Genomic DNA, 18,264 nt, shown 5'->3' on the forward strand with positions numbered 1-18,264 from the left:
CCGTACAACAACATCCTGTTTCATCTGCCGCCTTCCATTTAGTTTGTTCCAAGTTGCAACAATCCCAGTTACCACTCTTGCGTCTCCTCAGAGGTGTCGTGAGATTGTTGTTGTTGTTGTCTATAAAAGCTGGAGGTAGATGCTCAAACAAGGCAAAAAATACGACACTGTATGGAAAAATGTGAAACAAACCCTCCATTCAAGAAAAATGTGACTTAAAATGTTTTTTTTATTAAAAAAAAAAAACCTCAAAGATAATACAGTAGAGTACAGACCAGGGGTCTCATTATGGTATATTCATCCATTTATATTCTACAGTCTAACATTTCTCCTCATTAGGACACATAATCAACCTAAAATGTATGATGTCAAGGACGGGGAGAAAATGCAAATTCCATACAGGGAGATGAGATTTTTACCCTTTAATGACTTGTTGTCTTTAATACAGTAACCAGTTTCACAAGGAGAAACTTAGGGATGAGAAATACGTGGGAGACTAATTTGATTGTTGAATCACTGGTAAATGGCATGCTAAGAGATAGAAGGAGCTCTACATGCTCAGTGGATTGTTGACGTGTGGTGATGTTCATGGCTGGTGAGGAAAATAAATACAAATATATGAGCCAAACATAGTGACATATTTGGCATTTTCCAACAAGGCGACAAGCAGGTGGCAGTTTTGGGCTGCCTGAAAGTGTCAAAATGACCTCTTAAAAGTCCACTGAAATCGTTTTGGTGTCATCACAGACAGACAATTCCAGTAGTTAGCATCTTTAAGCTCTAAAATCAAATATAAACTATTTTGTATCAACTGTGACCTAATTTAAACATTAGAACATAATTATTATTGCTGTATTTCTCTAATTTCACTTAGAATTTGCTGGGTTTTATATTGCGGGTGTCACAATGACTACTGTTTAACAAGTAACCAGTTGCTCTACCATCATGCCATATTTATACAGAAAAAGAGATGTACAAAACAAATTTTAGTTACCTCATATTAATTATCTTAACTTGTCCATCCTGCATTTTGTTTGTCCAATATATAGCTGCTTGCCTATGGAAGGTAAAAGATTTCTATAGTCACACTGGTATCCTAAACACCAGATCTGAAGGTGGAAGCAAGGCCGGAGAGACAAGGTAAGCTGGTAGTCATTAGTATTTTTTCCTCTATGGGTTCTGACAATAAATAATCTCAAAGAATAAATAAATATCTATGAGTATGTATGATAAAATGTTTCCCTGTAATGTAAGCAGTTCAGATCATGGATGGATGGATGGGACATAAAATAACGTACATAAAGTTGGTCTGTTTCTGCTAAATTACAATATATTTACTTTTGAGGCTTTCGAATGATAAATGAATGAACCGTTGATCTGTACGATCTTTTCACGATGAACGGGGAAGGGGGAGGGTTTTATTCGAGAAATCACTCATTTTACAAGATTCGGGGATTTCAGCGAGTCACAAGATTCTTTATCCATGGGGTTCGTTGACAAAAGAATTTCACATAATTTTTTAAATATGGTCATTTTTTTATTACACCATATTTTTGAATTACTGTCAACTTGGGGTAGATTTGCTATTTAATTTGTCACTTTCCACTTGTTTTCTCATCCTAGGGGAGAAGCCAACTCAAATCTGACAAATGAGCAGAAGGACAAAAATGAGCGAAATGGAAAATCTTACAACTTTACCATGATAGACGATTTAATCCGCATACATGGTCTTGACATCCCTTACCATGAACCCAGTATGTATCGTGCTGCAGCCATCAAAACAAAATCCGTCCCAGCATTCAGCACCCTTGCCTTTCCTGATTTTTGGGGTCAGGTCCCACCACCAGGAAATGAACCTATGGCTTTCCGCAAGCCCAACATACAGAGGTACATTAACAGAATATGAACATTGATGTTGTCGTAGTTCACTTAGATGACTTTTTGCACTCTGTAAATGGCTCTCTTGGACTTTGGACTTTGCGAAAGACTGGCAAATGGTGTCAAACAGTGTTAGCCAAAGTAAGAAGGGATTGGCTTTGGATTTTTCCAGAGAGTTTTGCCGTTTTACACGGCAAAAACCGAGAGGACGGATCGTGGTCCACATAAATCTGATGCGGATGAGTCTTATGTCAATTACTAGTGGTCAACAGGGCTGTTGGCTGTAGCACTACAATTCCTTCCCTTTTTCCTCTGCTTTTTTCATCTTGTGGCTGCCGGCCGGTGGCCCTGGCGGGCCCATTGACCCTGGCTGGCCCATTGACCCACTGGACTGGGGAAATCCCGCCCAACCCACCCATGCTTTGCCCAGGCCTGCTGCATAATATCTGATACTAATGTGCTTAAATTACAAGTCACCAGGCTATTTCTGTTATTATTATTTTATGATATTAAACAAATCTTTGAGGTTGGGGCGGGGGTTGATTTTATTTCTTAATTTTCAATTTATATGCATTTCTTTCAATTCTTGTTTTGACAGGCAGAAAGTGCTCGAAGATATCCAACGTTTCTTGAATAAGGACATCATCAATAAAGTGGTCTTTGATTTGGAAGATGACCGGTAAGTTAACAATACGTGGATACAAGAATTAAGTAGTTTTTATGTTTTGTAAGGCTATATTTTTATATAAGTGACACATTTTAAAAATAACAATTTATTTGTTGGTAACTGCTTGGTAAAAATAACCCTGATTTTTTCTGTGTTTTTTCTTTCTGTTAGTTTACAGTTTCCACCTGACAAACCAGACTCCTTGAGATTCTTTTCCAGTTTTGAAAGTGGTAACCTCAGAAAGGCTATCCAAGTTCGCAGGTATGCCCACATTTGTAATGAAAATGAATTTGAAAAAGCTAACGAGAAGATCATTGCAATCTTATCAGTTCTCACAGCTGCTTCCTCACATGCTACGGCAGTTAAACGCCTAAAAGGCTCCGCTGCCCCGTTGTTTTTTCTCATGCACAACCAGAAATACAGTGACACCCCTGCAAACACGTACAGTTGGGGCCCATATGGGCACCACTTGGGCTAGTTGGGCCCCACTTGGGCAGTACGTTGACAGAAAATGAATGGGCAATATGTGGTCTCTGGCTGGGCTTCACTCCAAAATATTTAAATTTGATATTTTGCACAATAACACAATACTTCCTGGCCTATTTTACTTTACAATTAAACAAGATTTCCTTTTGGGAAAAAAATGCAAAATGTCTTTTTTTTTAATCTATATTTCAAATTAATATGTATTATTCGGACCATTTAATGGACCATTTCATACCAGTTTGATAGTGCAAGATTAATATTCAGACCGAGACAAAAGTGCTGTACAGCATTCCGAAAAGATATAAGAAAACACCTCCCCCTTTGATCCAATTAAGGAAGTCTGAGTATGAAAGGAGCCCTTATGGGTACGATCAGGAACACCATAATCAGCCCAGCTAGAGTGGGCCCCAGATGGGAAAAAGTCGGGTTTCCCATGTGCGTTTTAGCTAAGGTCCATATACAGTATAAGGCTCACGTTGAGCCCATCTGAGCTTGCCCAAATGGGGCCGCCATGGAACCCCAGACAAAATTAACTGGGACCCAGCTGGGCAGCCCAGATGGGGCCTGTTCACCGGCCCAGCCCATGCCCATGTTGGTTTTAGCTAGGTCCCATATGAGGCCCAACTTGAGACCATCTGCACAGCAAAAATGGGTTAAAAGTAAGTTAAAATTTCAGGGTGAAATTTTGGGGAGCATATTTTAACTCCTGAAGTGTAATTTTTATTTTTTCTGAGTTAAATTGTGTCCAAAGTAAGTGTTATTTTACAGAGTTGTAGATTAGAGATGTAATTAAGCTCCACATTTGCACCGGCACTTCTCCAGAGACAAATTACCACCAATTACCACAAATTTATTTCCCTTTTGCTCGCTTGTCACGGGAAACACTGACATTTGAACAAAAGGAATTTGGCCACAGGAAGTCATTTTCACTCACAGAAGTGACTTCCCCCAAAACAGGACTGTTAAAATTTGGATCAGTGATGGGCTGATGTCACATCAAATTTATTTATAACATCTGTTTTATCATGTGGCTGTATCACTCAGTGGTTAGGGTGTCTGACTTTGGTTACATGGTACCCTGGTTTGAATCCCCGTCATGGCAATCATTTACTTTTAAGAGTGTTGATTTACCTATGGAAAGTGTGGAGCTATATAAACTCTGAAAAGGTGTTAAAATCAACTCTGTGGGAGTCAATTCAGAACTGGGCTTTTTCTGTGTGGGCTTGCTCCCTGGCCAAAATTAACTAGGACCCAGCTGGCCAGCCCAGTTGGGCCCCATTCACCAGCCCATATGCAAACCACATGGGTGTGTTGGCAGGGACTGTGACAGTTTACGTTACTTACTCATACGCTGAACCAAAAACAGGGAATTATTGCCCGGTTGTATGATATACAGGTACATGGTCGTTAACGCGCTTGCGAGGGACAGGCAGTGCGGAGTGGTAAACAAAACTATGACACTACACGCGCTGGGTGATGCCTCCGTTTGACGTCGTTGCTACAGCAACCTGTCAGATGTGTCTAGAATGTGGCCCAGTCTGAACAGCGCCAAGTCACTTGCCAAAAACAGTCTGGACAGTCAGCTTTAAAAGCCAGATTTGAGGAGGAATCCAATTGGAATAAGACATGCCTGCAGTCTCAATGTTTCCAGCACGCATAAGCACCCGCGCACCACTATTGTGCACCCCTGTTTAATAACATAAAAAATAATGTTGTTCTGATACCGTTTTTTGGCCCCCAATACGAATTACGATACCAGGTTTTGCAGTATCGGCCGATACGGATACCGTACTGATACTTAGTTTTTCTTAGTTTTTTTTGTTTTTTAACATGAAAAAGCTGCCATGCCATTAGTTCAGAGCATTCAAGGGCCAATAGGATATATTTGCTCGGCATGTAGTGAACACACATCACTGAATGTCGTGCACGAGCAAGACACAAGATGCTGCCTTCAAAAGTCCTATATTAGCATAGGAAATTATGGTATCGGTATGTTACTTGTTAGTACTTGCCGATGCTGTTACCACTATTTTAATGCAGTATCGGGGCCTCTCCCTATATCGGTATCGGAACAACACTTACAAAAACTGTAAAAAACACGTCACACACATACAGGCAAGCAGAGAGATCAGTAGTCAGGTAGCACACTAGCAACTCTCAAAGTAAGTTTTACTATTGCTTTCAGCAACATTCCATACCTGAACCCCCACCCATCTGCCAGCCACTCTCCACTTTTTCACTTCCCAATTCCTCCGAACTTGCAGCTCTAATCCACAACTCCAAGTCCTCCACTTCTCAACTTGATCCTCTCCCTACAACTCTGGTTAAATCCTGCCTCTCCTCATTACTCCAACTCAGGTCTGCCATTATCCACTCTTCCCTGTTCCATTGGCATGGTCCCATCATTGTTTAAAACTGCAGCAGTCAATCCCATCCTGAATAAACCTGGTCTAGACCCAAATAACTACAATAATCTCCGCCCTATCTCCAATCTACCATTTATTTCTAAACTCCTTGAAAAAGTAGTCGCCACCCAACTTCATTCTCATTTATCAAACAACTGTCTTTATGAGCCTTTTCAGTCCGTCTTTTGTCCCTTACACAGCACCAAAACAGCTACATTAAAAGTTAGCTCTGATCTTCTGATTGCAGCTGACTCCGGTTCACTTTCCATCCTCATCCTCCTTGACTTGTCATCAGCCTTTGATACCCTCTCACACACCATCCTTCTCAATAGACTCTTTTCCATCGGCATAACCCACACTGCCCTTGCCTGGTTCCACTCCTACCTCAAAGACCACACTCAGTTCATTCAATTTAAGTCCTTTTCATCCCAGTCATAGCCAGCTTCCTCAGGTGTTCCCCAAGGCTCCGTCCTGGGTCCCCTACTTTTCATTATCTACCTCCTCCCCCTTGGCATTATATTTCGGAAACATGACATATCCTTCCATTGCTTTGCGGATGACACCCAGCTCTATTTTTCCTGCAAACCTAGCATCTCACTCCCTCCCCCCTCTCTTACGTCTTGTTTATCAGAAATCAACTCTTGGTTCACCCACAACTTCATGAAGCTCAACAGTGACAAAACAGAAGTTTTTCTGGTTGGAACAAAATCTACATTATCCAAAGCTGACAGTTTCTCCATCCCCTCAGGTTAAGAGTCTGGGCGTCATCCTCGACAGCACTTTATCATTCCTTAAACATATCAATAACATAACTCGGCCAGCTTACTTCCATTTCCGCAGCATCAATCGACCCCCCATCTGCTTCTATTCTTGTTCATAGTATGGTCACCTCCCGTCTTGACTATTGCAACTCCCTCCTCTTTGGCCTCCCACACAAATCCTTACATAAACTCCAACTTGTCCAGAACTCAGCTGTACATCTCATTATAAGAACCCCTTCGTTCCATTACATCACCCTTGTTCTCCAGCAACTCCACTGGTTACCGGTTAAATTCCGCATACAATTTAAGCTGCTCCTCATTACCTTCAAAGTCATTCACAACCTCGCTCCTCCATACCTGTCTGATCTCCTCCACATTACCACTCCAGTTCGCACCCTCAGATCCTCCTCTTCGATTCATCTAACTGTTCCACCTGTCCGCCTCAGTACTATGGGGAGCAGGGCCTTCAGCCGCTCTGCTTTGGAACTCTCTGCCCCCTGATCTCCGCAATTCACCCTCCTTGACCATTTTCAAATCCAAACTAAAAACCCAACTCTTCAAGATTGCATACACACCTTAAACTTTACTGCTTCTTTATTTTTTAGCTTTTTCATTCATCTAATCTGTAGAATTTTAGTTTTAAATTTTGTTTTTAACTGTACAGCGTCCTTGAGGGTCTTGAAAGGCGATTTTAAGTCAAATGAATTATTATTATTATTATTATTATCCATTGTTAGAAGCTGAGAAAAAAAGGAAATGCAAGTCTTACCAGGTATTATGTAAATGTTCTTATTTTCCCTAATGTTAAATCTATACATACAACATCCAGTGATGATTGAAAAAGGGAACCATACAATACATTTAATTCTGTCAATACTGTAACTGTTGTTTGTGTTGAGTCTGTAACTTCACTGAATTAGTCCCCATCCACCCCCACCCCATCCCTCTACAAAAGTTATTCATTGGGCATATCACTGTGTAGCGATAATTGGCTCATGATTTAAGGTTCCAACCCTCATTCGAGCGGTTTGGGATGAAAATCAGCACCTCCAAATCAGAGACCTTGGTCCTCAGTCGGAAAAGGGTGGAGTGCCCCCTCCGGGTCGGGGATGATATCCTTCGCTAAGTGGAGGAGTGAAAGTATCTTGGGGTCTTGTTCACAAGTGAGGGCAGGAAGGAGCGGGAGATCGAAAGACGGATCGGTGCAGCGTCTGCTGTGATGCAGACTCTGTATCGGTCTGTTGTGGTGAAGAAGAAGCTGAGCTGAAAGGCTAAGCTCTCGATTTACTTGTTGCTCTACGTTCTTACCCTCACCTATGGTCACAAGATGTGGGTTGTGACTGAAAGAACAAGATCTCGTTGAGAGGATGCAGTTGAGGTGGCTCAGGCATCTGATTCGGATGCCTCCTGGAGGCCTCCAGAGGAGAGGTGTTCCGAGCATGTCCCTCCGGCGAGAGGACGACCTACAACACGCTGGAGAGACTATGTCTCTCGGCTGGCCGGGAATACCTTGGGATCCCGCCGGAGGAGCTGGTTGAAGTGGCTGGGGAGAGGAAGGCTGGGCTTCCCTGCTAAAGCTGCTGCCCCCGCAACTCGACCCCGGATAAGCGGCAGATAATGGCTGGATGGATGATTGCGTCATCTGTATAAAATATATTGGGTTGTGTGGGTAGCTTCACCTAGTTTGATTTAATTCACGTAATTTTTGGAAATATTAAAATACTGATGGTTTTATTGTTGATGATATGTGGTGTTTTGATCTCTTTCCTTCTGTAGATATGAATATGACCTAATATTGAATGCAGATGTCAACTGTTGCCAGCACACTCAGTGGTTTTATTTTGAAGTCAGTAACATGGTGCCTGATGTTCCCTACCGTTTCAATATCATCAACTGTGAGAAGAGCAACAGCCAGTTCAACTATGGTGAGAACTGTTGTGATGTAAACGCTGACTAACAGTGAGAATTTATTAGCAATCTACTAGGTCCTAGTAGATTGCTAATAAAGGACACACACACAAATAATTCAAGTTCAATTTAGCTCTAACATTTTAAGCTTTGCTCTTGAACACACTTTTTCCCCCCAACTGATCAAATTATTCCTCACCATTTATTATGACAATTTCACTTTTAGCATGTTCATCTATATTACGCTCCAAGTACAGTCAACACATTCAGACCTTGTTCACCCTGTAGGCCTTGGCCAGTGGCACCCCGTTTGTGACTGACCCTTGGGTCAGTCACAAACGGGGTGCCACTGGGCACCAGGTACCCCCCAGGAACACTTCAGTTGCCTGTGAGCCTGTATTGCTATTCTAGACAAAAATAAATAAATAAAAAGTGCTACTAACTTACATCTGAGCTGCAGCTAACTTATGTTTGTTGTGATTCTTTTTGTGTACATTTTAAACAATATTTAAAAATTATATTTTAGTACTCAAAGGTCAGTAGTGTAGTGTATGACCAAACCTTAGTTAGCTGGTGCAATGTTGACGAGAATATTTACCCCCCGGATAATTTTAGCAAATTTGTTATTTCAGGAGTGTGTATGAAACTGGTAGCCATTTGCATCATCAGTACCCAAGATGTAGCTCTCTGTTTGAAAAAGGTTGGTGATCCCTGCTGCAGGCGAATCCGTTCAGTTACTCATATTGGACTCTGAAATTGCTTCAAACATCAGCACTCCAGTAATCCAAGCAGATTGGTCATGATAAAAAAAATATGCAATTTGGATTACAACAAAAAAACATATCAGTGATTATGCAATATTTCACAATATTGTCACTGAACAGCTCAATTGTCCAATCTACTGTTTTTTTTTTCCAGGAAAGAAAACTAATTATATTCATGACTTTGCATATTATGTTGTATGTATGCATTTAATGTTTGTCTCCTGTTTATGTTTGTGCTCTCAGTTTTTAACAATCGATAGCTAAGTAACACAAAGTTTATACTTATTTATTACAATGAGTGTAATCCATACATCAGTGGTGATTGGTGGTGGGTGTATGTATTTGGGGGGAGTTTTTGCAGGACTGTGTGCTTGAACGTGTTGATCCCATCTGATTCTAGGCGAGAGGCATGATACTGTGCCTGGACATATTTACAGCCTCTGTGCAATTATATCTACACTTGAGTTTTAAGGCCTAGATACACCAATCCGACGTTGGTCACACCCCTTGTAGCGTTGGTCCAGACGTTGGCACGTCGCGTAGAAAAATTAAGTAAATACACACCGCACTGACCCCAACTATTATGTACCTTCAGCGCATGAGCGAAAACTAATTCCACTCCATACCATGGTGGTAATCATTATTCCTAAAAGCAACCGGAAACCTCTTTACATAAACGATGCATACTGGTTACTTTTACTAATTACAAACAGTTGCTATATTCTTCTATAAAAGTAAATCATACCTGCTATATCCAGTCGTGTCCCCATGTCATGCCATAGTTTGGCTTTACTGTTGGCCGTAGCCGATGACGGAAAATAGAATGCAACTCACGAGGGGCTAGCAGAAAAGCCAAGAACACACGCAAACACAACACACTTTGTTCGTTGCAATATCATACATTGCCGGTCTCTCTTGAACCATAGAGACGAAGACATCTTCCCAATCTTCTGTCCAGACAGACATTGTACGTTCAAATGTGGAGGTAACAGCAGGGTGACGCTGCGCAAAATGAGCGGGGAAAAAATGGTCCAGACTTTCCAACAGTACTGTTTTTCTGCGTTTTCACTTCCTCTCCTTGCCCCATGCGCTGATTTGCTAGCTAACAGCCAATCACAGATATCAAATGCACCGACGCCTATTTAACGTGTCAAATTTGCTGGAAACGCCCCACCCGACGTATACCAACTAGATCCGATTTAACAACAGTAATTTATACACTGATCAGACAGCGCATGCCGTCGGCCCAACGCTGTCCAACTCCCGACGTCAGATTGGTGTATCTAGCCCTTTAGTGCTTGTTTGACATTTTAATACAAGCACAAACTTGGCGCAAATATTCTTTGTGAGAAAGCTTGAAATTGAAGATGGTCGCCATGTGTACTTCTAAATGGAATATTCAATCACAGAATTTCAGCTTGCGAACATCTCATGATCAAACCCAGTAATCAAGTGAGATGTGATGTTAGCAAGCCGAGCCCTAAGCCACCGTGATGTCATTTTCGGTCGACAGCAAGTGGCAAAATGACCACCTCCTAAAATGGATTAAAAAACAGGTGGATTTTTCTGCTTAATTCATATTCCACAAACACAATATTAATCCGACTGTCATTTTTCTACTAGCAGGAGCGCATAGAACATTTTATTATTACAAAACAATTTGAATATTGTGTTTGGTGACAATCTATGAAGAGTTTTCTTTAATATTGATATGTTTTCCATTCCTGCAGGTTCCGATTAAAGTAAATTCATGTTCACATGCCCACTCACTGTTCTTTTTACACACATTGGACTTTTTTTATGTAGTCAAATTTTAAAGATTAAAGTGTTAAAGTCTGTTTAAGATCAAAGTTTTATTCTCACATAACACATCATTTTTAGTGAATTTGCTGTAGCATTTAAGCACAAAGTCTATTATTTTTCTGAATTATTTGTGTGAATTTGTGTACTACAGGAATGCAGCCAGTGCTTTACTCAGTACGGGACGCATTAAATGGTAAACCCCACTGGTGCAGGTCTGGGACAGAAATTTGTTATTTTAGGTAAGACTGGACTCTTTCGTCTTACTACTAATATTATACGCAATGTGCTAGAACACACCATAGATGATTCAATGATGAAGTAAAACTTGATTAAATGTGTTTTACTTTGAAAAAATGCATGCATGATTCTTCAAAACATGACTGCCATATATCATCTTATTCATAGGTAAAGTAGTTGCCAATTAATCCAGAGTAAAACCCCTAATTCATTATCTGGTCTTCTAATTGTATTACTTTACAGTACAAGCATATGAAAGAAAAAACAGTAGATGGATAAATTGAGAACAGGAGAACATTGGGACAGCAAATACGTCAGTCAAGGGCCCAAAAGGCATGAATTGCCATGAGAAATATTTCAAGAAAAAAAATTAGACAATTGATTTCAGCACATGGCCTCATTCATGTTTCTTCATTTTATTCTACAGAAACTACTTCTGTCCTGTTCGTGGCAGTCGGAGAACAACATTTTATACACTGACATTCACCATCACCTTCAAATACAGTGAGGATGTTTGTTACCTGGCCTACCATTACCCTTACACATATTCCGCTTTAAGGGTCAGTGAATGTATTTATTCCTCTATTTTTGTGTCCTAATATTACAGTATTTTCAAATCTGTCAACTTTGCAGTTGTTGTGGTGTCCGTTTGTGGAAAACCTAATTCTTCTTCCACAGTGCTGTATCTTGACATTGTTTTAGAACAGTAAGCTAATTATAAGATTCATAACAATATCATAACATTTGTCCAAAAACCTTAATAAGGCCATGTATACACGTAGCCGTTTATTTTTTTTGTAAACGGGAGATATTTTTCTGAGGCTTGCCAAAATTGCGGCCAAAGTGAAGATCTACATATGTGTCCGTCAGTAAACAAAGTTTTATGTCGTCCTCTACACACGTCACTCAATAACATCCCTCAAGTTATTAAAAAAGAAGAAAAAGAAGGCGGCGGGGAATCGCTTCCCCAACAGGGAGACCATGTTTGTATGTGTGTGTGGTGAGTGGGAAAAAAAGTTAAGAGAAGCTTTTTGAAATTGATCTTCTTTGTTTTCCTCTATGCTCCGTTTATGATGTACTCATTGACTGTTTACAAGTATTTTTTTTAAATGAATAAAAAAAAGAAGTTTTGTGTGCGCTGACAGCACTGATCCGCATATATACAGATCAGCCGCTTACAGTCCGTGCTTGTGTGACGTATGGTGAAGTGGCGTCAAGAGAACAGTAATTAGCTAACTACTGCCGCCTAGAGGCTTGGCATGCATCTCATTGTAGGCCCAATTTGTGGAAGCGGCGTGGCCAGACGGAGGCATACTCTGATTGGATAGGATTTGGGGAACTGTTGCCACCTTAAGGTCTGCAAATGTTATGAATGTACTTAAAAACGCATTAATGCAGTTAGCTCTGGATGTTTTCCTTTCTACAAACGTGGTGGTGTGGACACTATTTTTTTCTACACTCAGAGGAGGGAAATATCCGTTTTTAAAAAGCCCTGCTACGTGTGTACATGGCCTAAGTGTTTTCCAATGATTACAGTGTAATGCTTTAAAGCAACACTAAGGAACTTTCAGTTTATGTTGATTAGGGCGCCGCCATATGGACATGAGCAATAATATTGTACCCGAAAAAAGACCACATTTCCCATGAGGACAAGAGCATTGTGCCATTTTTTTTCGTGCGTCGACCTTCAAATTGACTTCAGTCTTTGTAACAAATGGGTAAAGGGGGAAGTGATGTATGCTATAAAGCAGTCAGCACATTTGTAGTTTTATGTGTGGCAGTGTTCCTACCATCCTCCTCCAAGTTGCTTAGTGCCAGTAAAAATGATACAGACGCCCTCAGGCTATGGCAAAGGTACCATTCAACTAGTTTTAAGTCAATGTTTCATCAGAAGAGTTATGAAAATATTTCATTATGGTTGAAAAGTTTCTTAGTGCTACTAAAAAAATAATAATATTTATTTTCATAACTTACACATTCCTTGTTGTTCATCAGGCTCATCTGCGTTTGCTGCAGAGATCAGTTGATCCCAGCAAGGTGTTTTTCCGGGAGCAGATTCTTTGTCCTACTCTTGCTGGGAACGCTTGCCCATTTGTCACCATCACAGCATGTCCTCCCAGCAAGAGCTATAAAGATATTCATCAGTTACGTAAGTACTCATCTCAAATTTGACTCTTAAATACAAGTTTGTTAGCATTTTAGGTTTTTAAACATTTGTTATTGTCTTGTTTTCATTTTTATTTGACCTGTGTTTGCCCTAGTTTGTTATTTATCGAGTTGTAATTTTGTTATTGTTGTAGTTAAAGTGATTTGTTTAGGGGGGCAATATCTAAATGATTTGATGTTCATGCTTAATAATTATTATACTAATCACTGGGATACGCTAGTATTCTTTTAGAAACAATGTTATTGTCATAATTTATACAATTTGTGCAGCAAATCCATAAACTTTCAATTTCTCTTTAGGTAATCGCCCCTGCATTGTGTTGACATGTCGCGTCCATCCCGGTGAATCCAATGCCAGCTGGGTAATGAAAGGCACCCTAGAGTTTCTATGCAGTTGGGATCCAATAGCCAAGGCACTCAGAGAGTCGTTTGTCTTCAAGATCATCCCTATGCTAAACCCAGATGGGGTCATTAATGGAATGTGAGTAAAGAGAAAACTCATCATCTCATTTGTATGATATAAAATACATTAAATTACCTTATCACGATGATAAATTGGATTTTAGATTTAAACGGCAACTAGCCCAGGATGAACCCCGTGAACCTGGACAGGATACATGGTACAACATAATTGGTCTGTTTGAGCGGTGTCTTAATATTATTTAGCATTTTGAGATTTCATTGGAAATGTAAAGTGTATTACAAATACAATTTATTATTGTTATTATTATAATTATTATTATTATTTTTTTTTATTATTGTTATTATATATTAGTCTGGTCTGGAAATGTATTCTTAATGATTCTATCAAATCACTTTGTAAATATGTTTTTTAAAGGTGCTCTATAGGTATAACTGCTAAAATAAAGTTAAAATTCATATCAATATTGTCAATAAGATAAGTAAGGTCAACAATGCTGCATACATAACATTTAGCTTGGCTGTTCTTTCACCACTGCATTCAGTTAAAAGTTGAACTATAAGCAGTCAGTCAGAGTCAAAATTCAATCACCCATCCTTCGTATATTTTGTCTCACCACAGGAACCGATGTGACCTGAACAGAGAAGATTTGAATCGTCAGTGGTGTAAACCAGACCCTATTCTGTGTCCAACCATCTACCATACAAAAGGCTTCCTCTACTACCTCAACAGTATTGGACGAACTCCCCTGGTAAGCTGGATATTTTCCTGCTAGGGTAATTTACCCAACATGTGACACCTCATGCCATGTTCCCAAAAAGCATGCGCATGTTTTTGAAGTTTGCTGTCCAATGTTGTTTGAAAATTGTCATTGTATGCTCTTTTAGTAAATTTGTTATACTTTGGTTTTCCCTGCTTTGCTTAAGTGCTATGTTTGTTGACGCTTGTAGGTTTTGTCTTTCTTTGTGTAAAGATCATTTAGTTGCCTTGTGTATGAAATGTGCTATAGAAATAATTTGCCTTGCATTTGAGTTCTGAAGATTGACTGTTGTATGTTCAGATTTATTGATAGATTTTGGAGAGTTTTGATTATATATATATATATATATACATATATATATATATATACATATATATATATATATATACATATATATATATATATATATATATACATACATATGTATATATATATATATATATATATATATATATATATATATATATATATATATACATATAAACAGTATATTAACTTTTTTTTCAAATTGAAAAAAAAAAGCAATCTGTGAATATGCAAATCAACAGATACTGAACCGTAAATATGCATCTGTTTCTATTGAATGGAGTTATAAATGCTTTTCCACTTTACTACTTTATAAAATATTTGAGAAAGTTTTTGAATAAATACAGAGAGACATTGTTGGACATTTATGCACATGAAGTCACTAGCACTTAAATGAACATGGTTGTGCAAATCGCTAGAACTTTCCATAACCCTTCCACTAATGGGTCATTGTTTGACCTCACGTTTTGATATGCGAAATCTGGTACTGAAAATATAAAGAGCACATTGTGTGCGAATGTGTAGGTGTAACAAATGTCAGCTCAGCTGTGCAAGTACACATTTGTCAAACCTCACTCCTGGGATCGCTCGGTGAAGGTGCTGCTGGCCACAGTTAACGGCCCAATCTTTTAGCTCTGTGGTCAGCGTGCTCGACTTCCAACCGATGCCACGGTGGCAGCGCGGGTACGAAGCCCACAAGTGACTGGACAGCACATAGGGAGCTTGCACAGTTGAACAATGGTGTCATATTCTAGTTGTGTCTATCCTGTGCGCGTGCTGGGAAAAAAACAGTCATGCTTCAACCTCAGATGCTGGCACTGACAATATATTTAGCACATTGTGTGCTTATGTTTAGGGAGCTTGCATAGTTGAACGATGGTGTGACATTCTCGATGTGTCTATCTTGTGTGTGTGTGTGTTTGTGAGTGTGTGTTTGGAACGAAGTTACGCCTGAGATGATGTTTGGCTTGGTGACACTTGTTTGAAGAGTGTGTAGCAGGTCTTTTAAGTCTAGCCTATGTGATGCTAGTTGTTTTGGGGAGTTTCTTTACAGCTACCAAGGTGTTTCTTTTGTCATTGTTGATTTAATGGTTATAACTGATTTTCCATCTTGCCCTTTCTTCTTAGTAGCTTGTTTTTTGTCCCAATGTCATGTCTCTGCTTTTCATTGTGGTTAGATCTCTTAAATTTGTCAGGAAGGTTGAGGTTTGGTGGAGGACCCAGATGCAGGGAGCAAAAACAGCCGGGCAAGGATGCAGTTGATGCAAAAAAGGGGATTTTAATTTCTATGAAAAAACGCGATCTTCCAAATTACAAGATAAACCAAAACATGGGGGGACCAACAAGGCAAAAAACAAGCAGCATGACATGGGGAAAAGACAATGAACCCACCCAGACAGAAGGGAGACAGGAGACTAAAAACACAAACGCTAACGACACAAGACACACCTGGGGCAAGACACAAGTGGCTGAGGGCACTGATTGGTTCACATGAGGAAGGGCAGGATTACACTTAGACAAGACCAAGGGAGACACAAAAGGAAAACAGAACCCAAAAATGACAAAATTGTCTCTAACAAACTAAAAATTGAGTCAGTCAGAGACACAACCCATATCTGAAACGAATCAAAAACATGTATTGTTCTTAGTTTGAAGTAATTAATGCAGTAAGAAACACCAGAGCAACAAAATATACATATCAGTCACATGTTCCAATACTTTTACTCACATGAAAAATGGGTGGTTTGAAACAAACAGAGATTTAAGTTGTATATCCAAATATATGGAATTAAAAGCTTAAATGTTGATGTGTTGCATCCTTTTATCTTTTGATGTCAAATGTTTTCACTCGACAGCAAAAAATAAAGTAAAGGGCTTGGGTTTGAAGGTGTGCTTTTTTATTATTGTTGGGGTATGGTTCTAAATTTGAAGAAGTTTGTTATGTCTTGCAGGTCTTCTGTGACTATCACGGCCACTCACGAAAAAAGAACGTTTTTTTGTATGGCTGCAGTGTAAAGGAAACTCTTTGGCAATCAGGTTCTACCTTTGATACTGTAGGACTGAAAGAGGACCCTGGATATAGGGTAAGACGTGTTGTGCATGTGTTGCAAAGCCTATTTATAGTGATATCATGTAAACATGTACTTTATATTTTTTTTCTTGGCATCGAATTGCTTCATATGTCACTGTTGCAATAAGTACTCAAACTATTTGGTTCTTTTCACATTTTCTTTTTCTAGACCATTGCCAAGGCCTTGGATCGTATTGCACCAGCCTTTTCTTTTAACAGCTGCAATTATATGGTAATAATAATAACTTGATTTGACAATTCCATGTTTTATCATTTGTCTGTCAGTAAACAGCAAACACTAGAAATTATTATTATTATTATTATTAGTAGTAGTAGTAGTAGTAGTAGTAGTAGTAGTAGTAGTAGTAGTAATTATTATTATTATTATTATTATTATTATTATTAGTAGTAGTAGTAGTAGTAGTAGGAGTAATAGTAATAGTAGTAGTATTTGCCTTTACAACTAGGGCTGGTTATTGATTCAAATTTTCCTCAATCGATTCGATTTTGATTCACAAGAGTTCAGTTAGATTCAATTTCGATTTTTTTTATTCAATTCACTTCAATTCAATCAATATTGAATAATTATGGATTAATTATCAATTATTCTTCGTAATTATCAAGGACATGATTAAAACTCCACAAATATTAAATTCCAATTAAAATTTTTGATTAAATGATTTAGTTTATTAATGAAAGTAACATGTTATAATCACTTAATTGTTACACAAAATCAGCAAGGATGAGCTGAAAATATTTTCATAATTCAAATTCAATAATTGTAAATATAAAGGACAATGATTCTGAATTGTCTTAAAGTGCAATAAGTCAGGTCTTTCATAAATGTAAGGAAATACTTTAAAATTTATGTGAACAGTAAATCTCAAGAAAACCCTAAGATACAAAAAAACATTGGCCTTTAAAATTCTATTTTCTTATGAACATATGGGGAAAAGAGATATTAAAATAATCGATTAATGGTTTTATGAATCAATATCAGGCTTGAAAGTGAAAATCGATTTGATATTGATTCTATTTACAACCCTATCAGTCAGGATTTACACATACTTCTACAGATAATCCGAATAACTCAAGCCTATAAGGTTTTCCTTGACTTGTGCAACCCCAATGAAGTGGATAAAGTGTTTCAATGTTTTCTTATTCATTTTTTTTAAACCACAAAAAAAGAAAAGAAAACCGCTGTAGGTACTGTAGATATAGGTGGATGTTAGTTTTAACATTTACGTATCAGTGCTTATAAGATCATTGGCCAAATTCTCTGAAGTGACTAAATGAGCAACTCGTTACAATCATATGCTATATTTGTCACCTGAGGCGCGAAGTTAGGACTAAAAGCAGAAAATACACCAGAATTGGGAAACAGAGGACATGTATATAAAGACGGGCTTTTTATGCAAAAATATAAAGTAACAACAGAGAGCAGACTGAGAAACTTTGATTGCGAGAGCAAGGTTGGATGCATGGATGCAACCTCCAACACATGCAAGAACAGCTTGCATGGAAGAGTAGGGATAGGAAGGAAAGCTCGATGTGCTGATCGAAACCTCAACGTTTTGACTCAGTAAAACTCTTGCTTGGGCAAGGCACAATTCTATATGACAGAATAAAAG

General features: G+C 38.8%; 1 protein-coding gene across 1 annotated transcript in view; it reads left to right on the top strand.

The window, feature by feature from the left end:
• The window catches only part of agbl1 (AGBL carboxypeptidase 1), a 37,695-nt gene that overhangs the window by 13,821 nt on the left and 5,610 nt on the right, over positions 1 to 18,264 (top strand). The window contains exons 12-23 of the mRNA XM_077568459.1: positions 1,050 to 1,140; positions 1,624 to 1,887; positions 2,477 to 2,557; positions 2,717 to 2,806; positions 7,974 to 8,122; positions 10,824 to 10,911; positions 11,337 to 11,469; positions 12,905 to 13,058; positions 13,376 to 13,556; positions 14,118 to 14,247; positions 16,515 to 16,646; positions 16,803 to 16,865. Of these exons, the coding sequence (XP_077424585.1) occupies positions 1,050 to 1,140; positions 1,624 to 1,887; positions 2,477 to 2,557; positions 2,717 to 2,806; positions 7,974 to 8,122; positions 10,824 to 10,911; positions 11,337 to 11,469; positions 12,905 to 13,058; positions 13,376 to 13,556; positions 14,118 to 14,247; positions 16,515 to 16,646; positions 16,803 to 16,865 (1,556 nt within the window). The remainder of the gene's footprint in view (positions 1 to 1,049; positions 1,141 to 1,623; positions 1,888 to 2,476; positions 2,558 to 2,716; positions 2,807 to 7,973; positions 8,123 to 10,823; positions 10,912 to 11,336; positions 11,470 to 12,904; positions 13,059 to 13,375; positions 13,557 to 14,117; positions 14,248 to 16,514; positions 16,647 to 16,802; positions 16,866 to 18,264) is intronic.

This window comes from Vanacampus margaritifer, chromosome 6, assembly GCF_051991255.1.
Source record: "Vanacampus margaritifer isolate UIUO_Vmar chromosome 6, RoL_Vmar_1.0, whole genome shotgun sequence".
NCBI lineage: Eukaryota > Metazoa > Chordata > Actinopteri > Syngnathiformes > Syngnathidae > Vanacampus > Vanacampus margaritifer.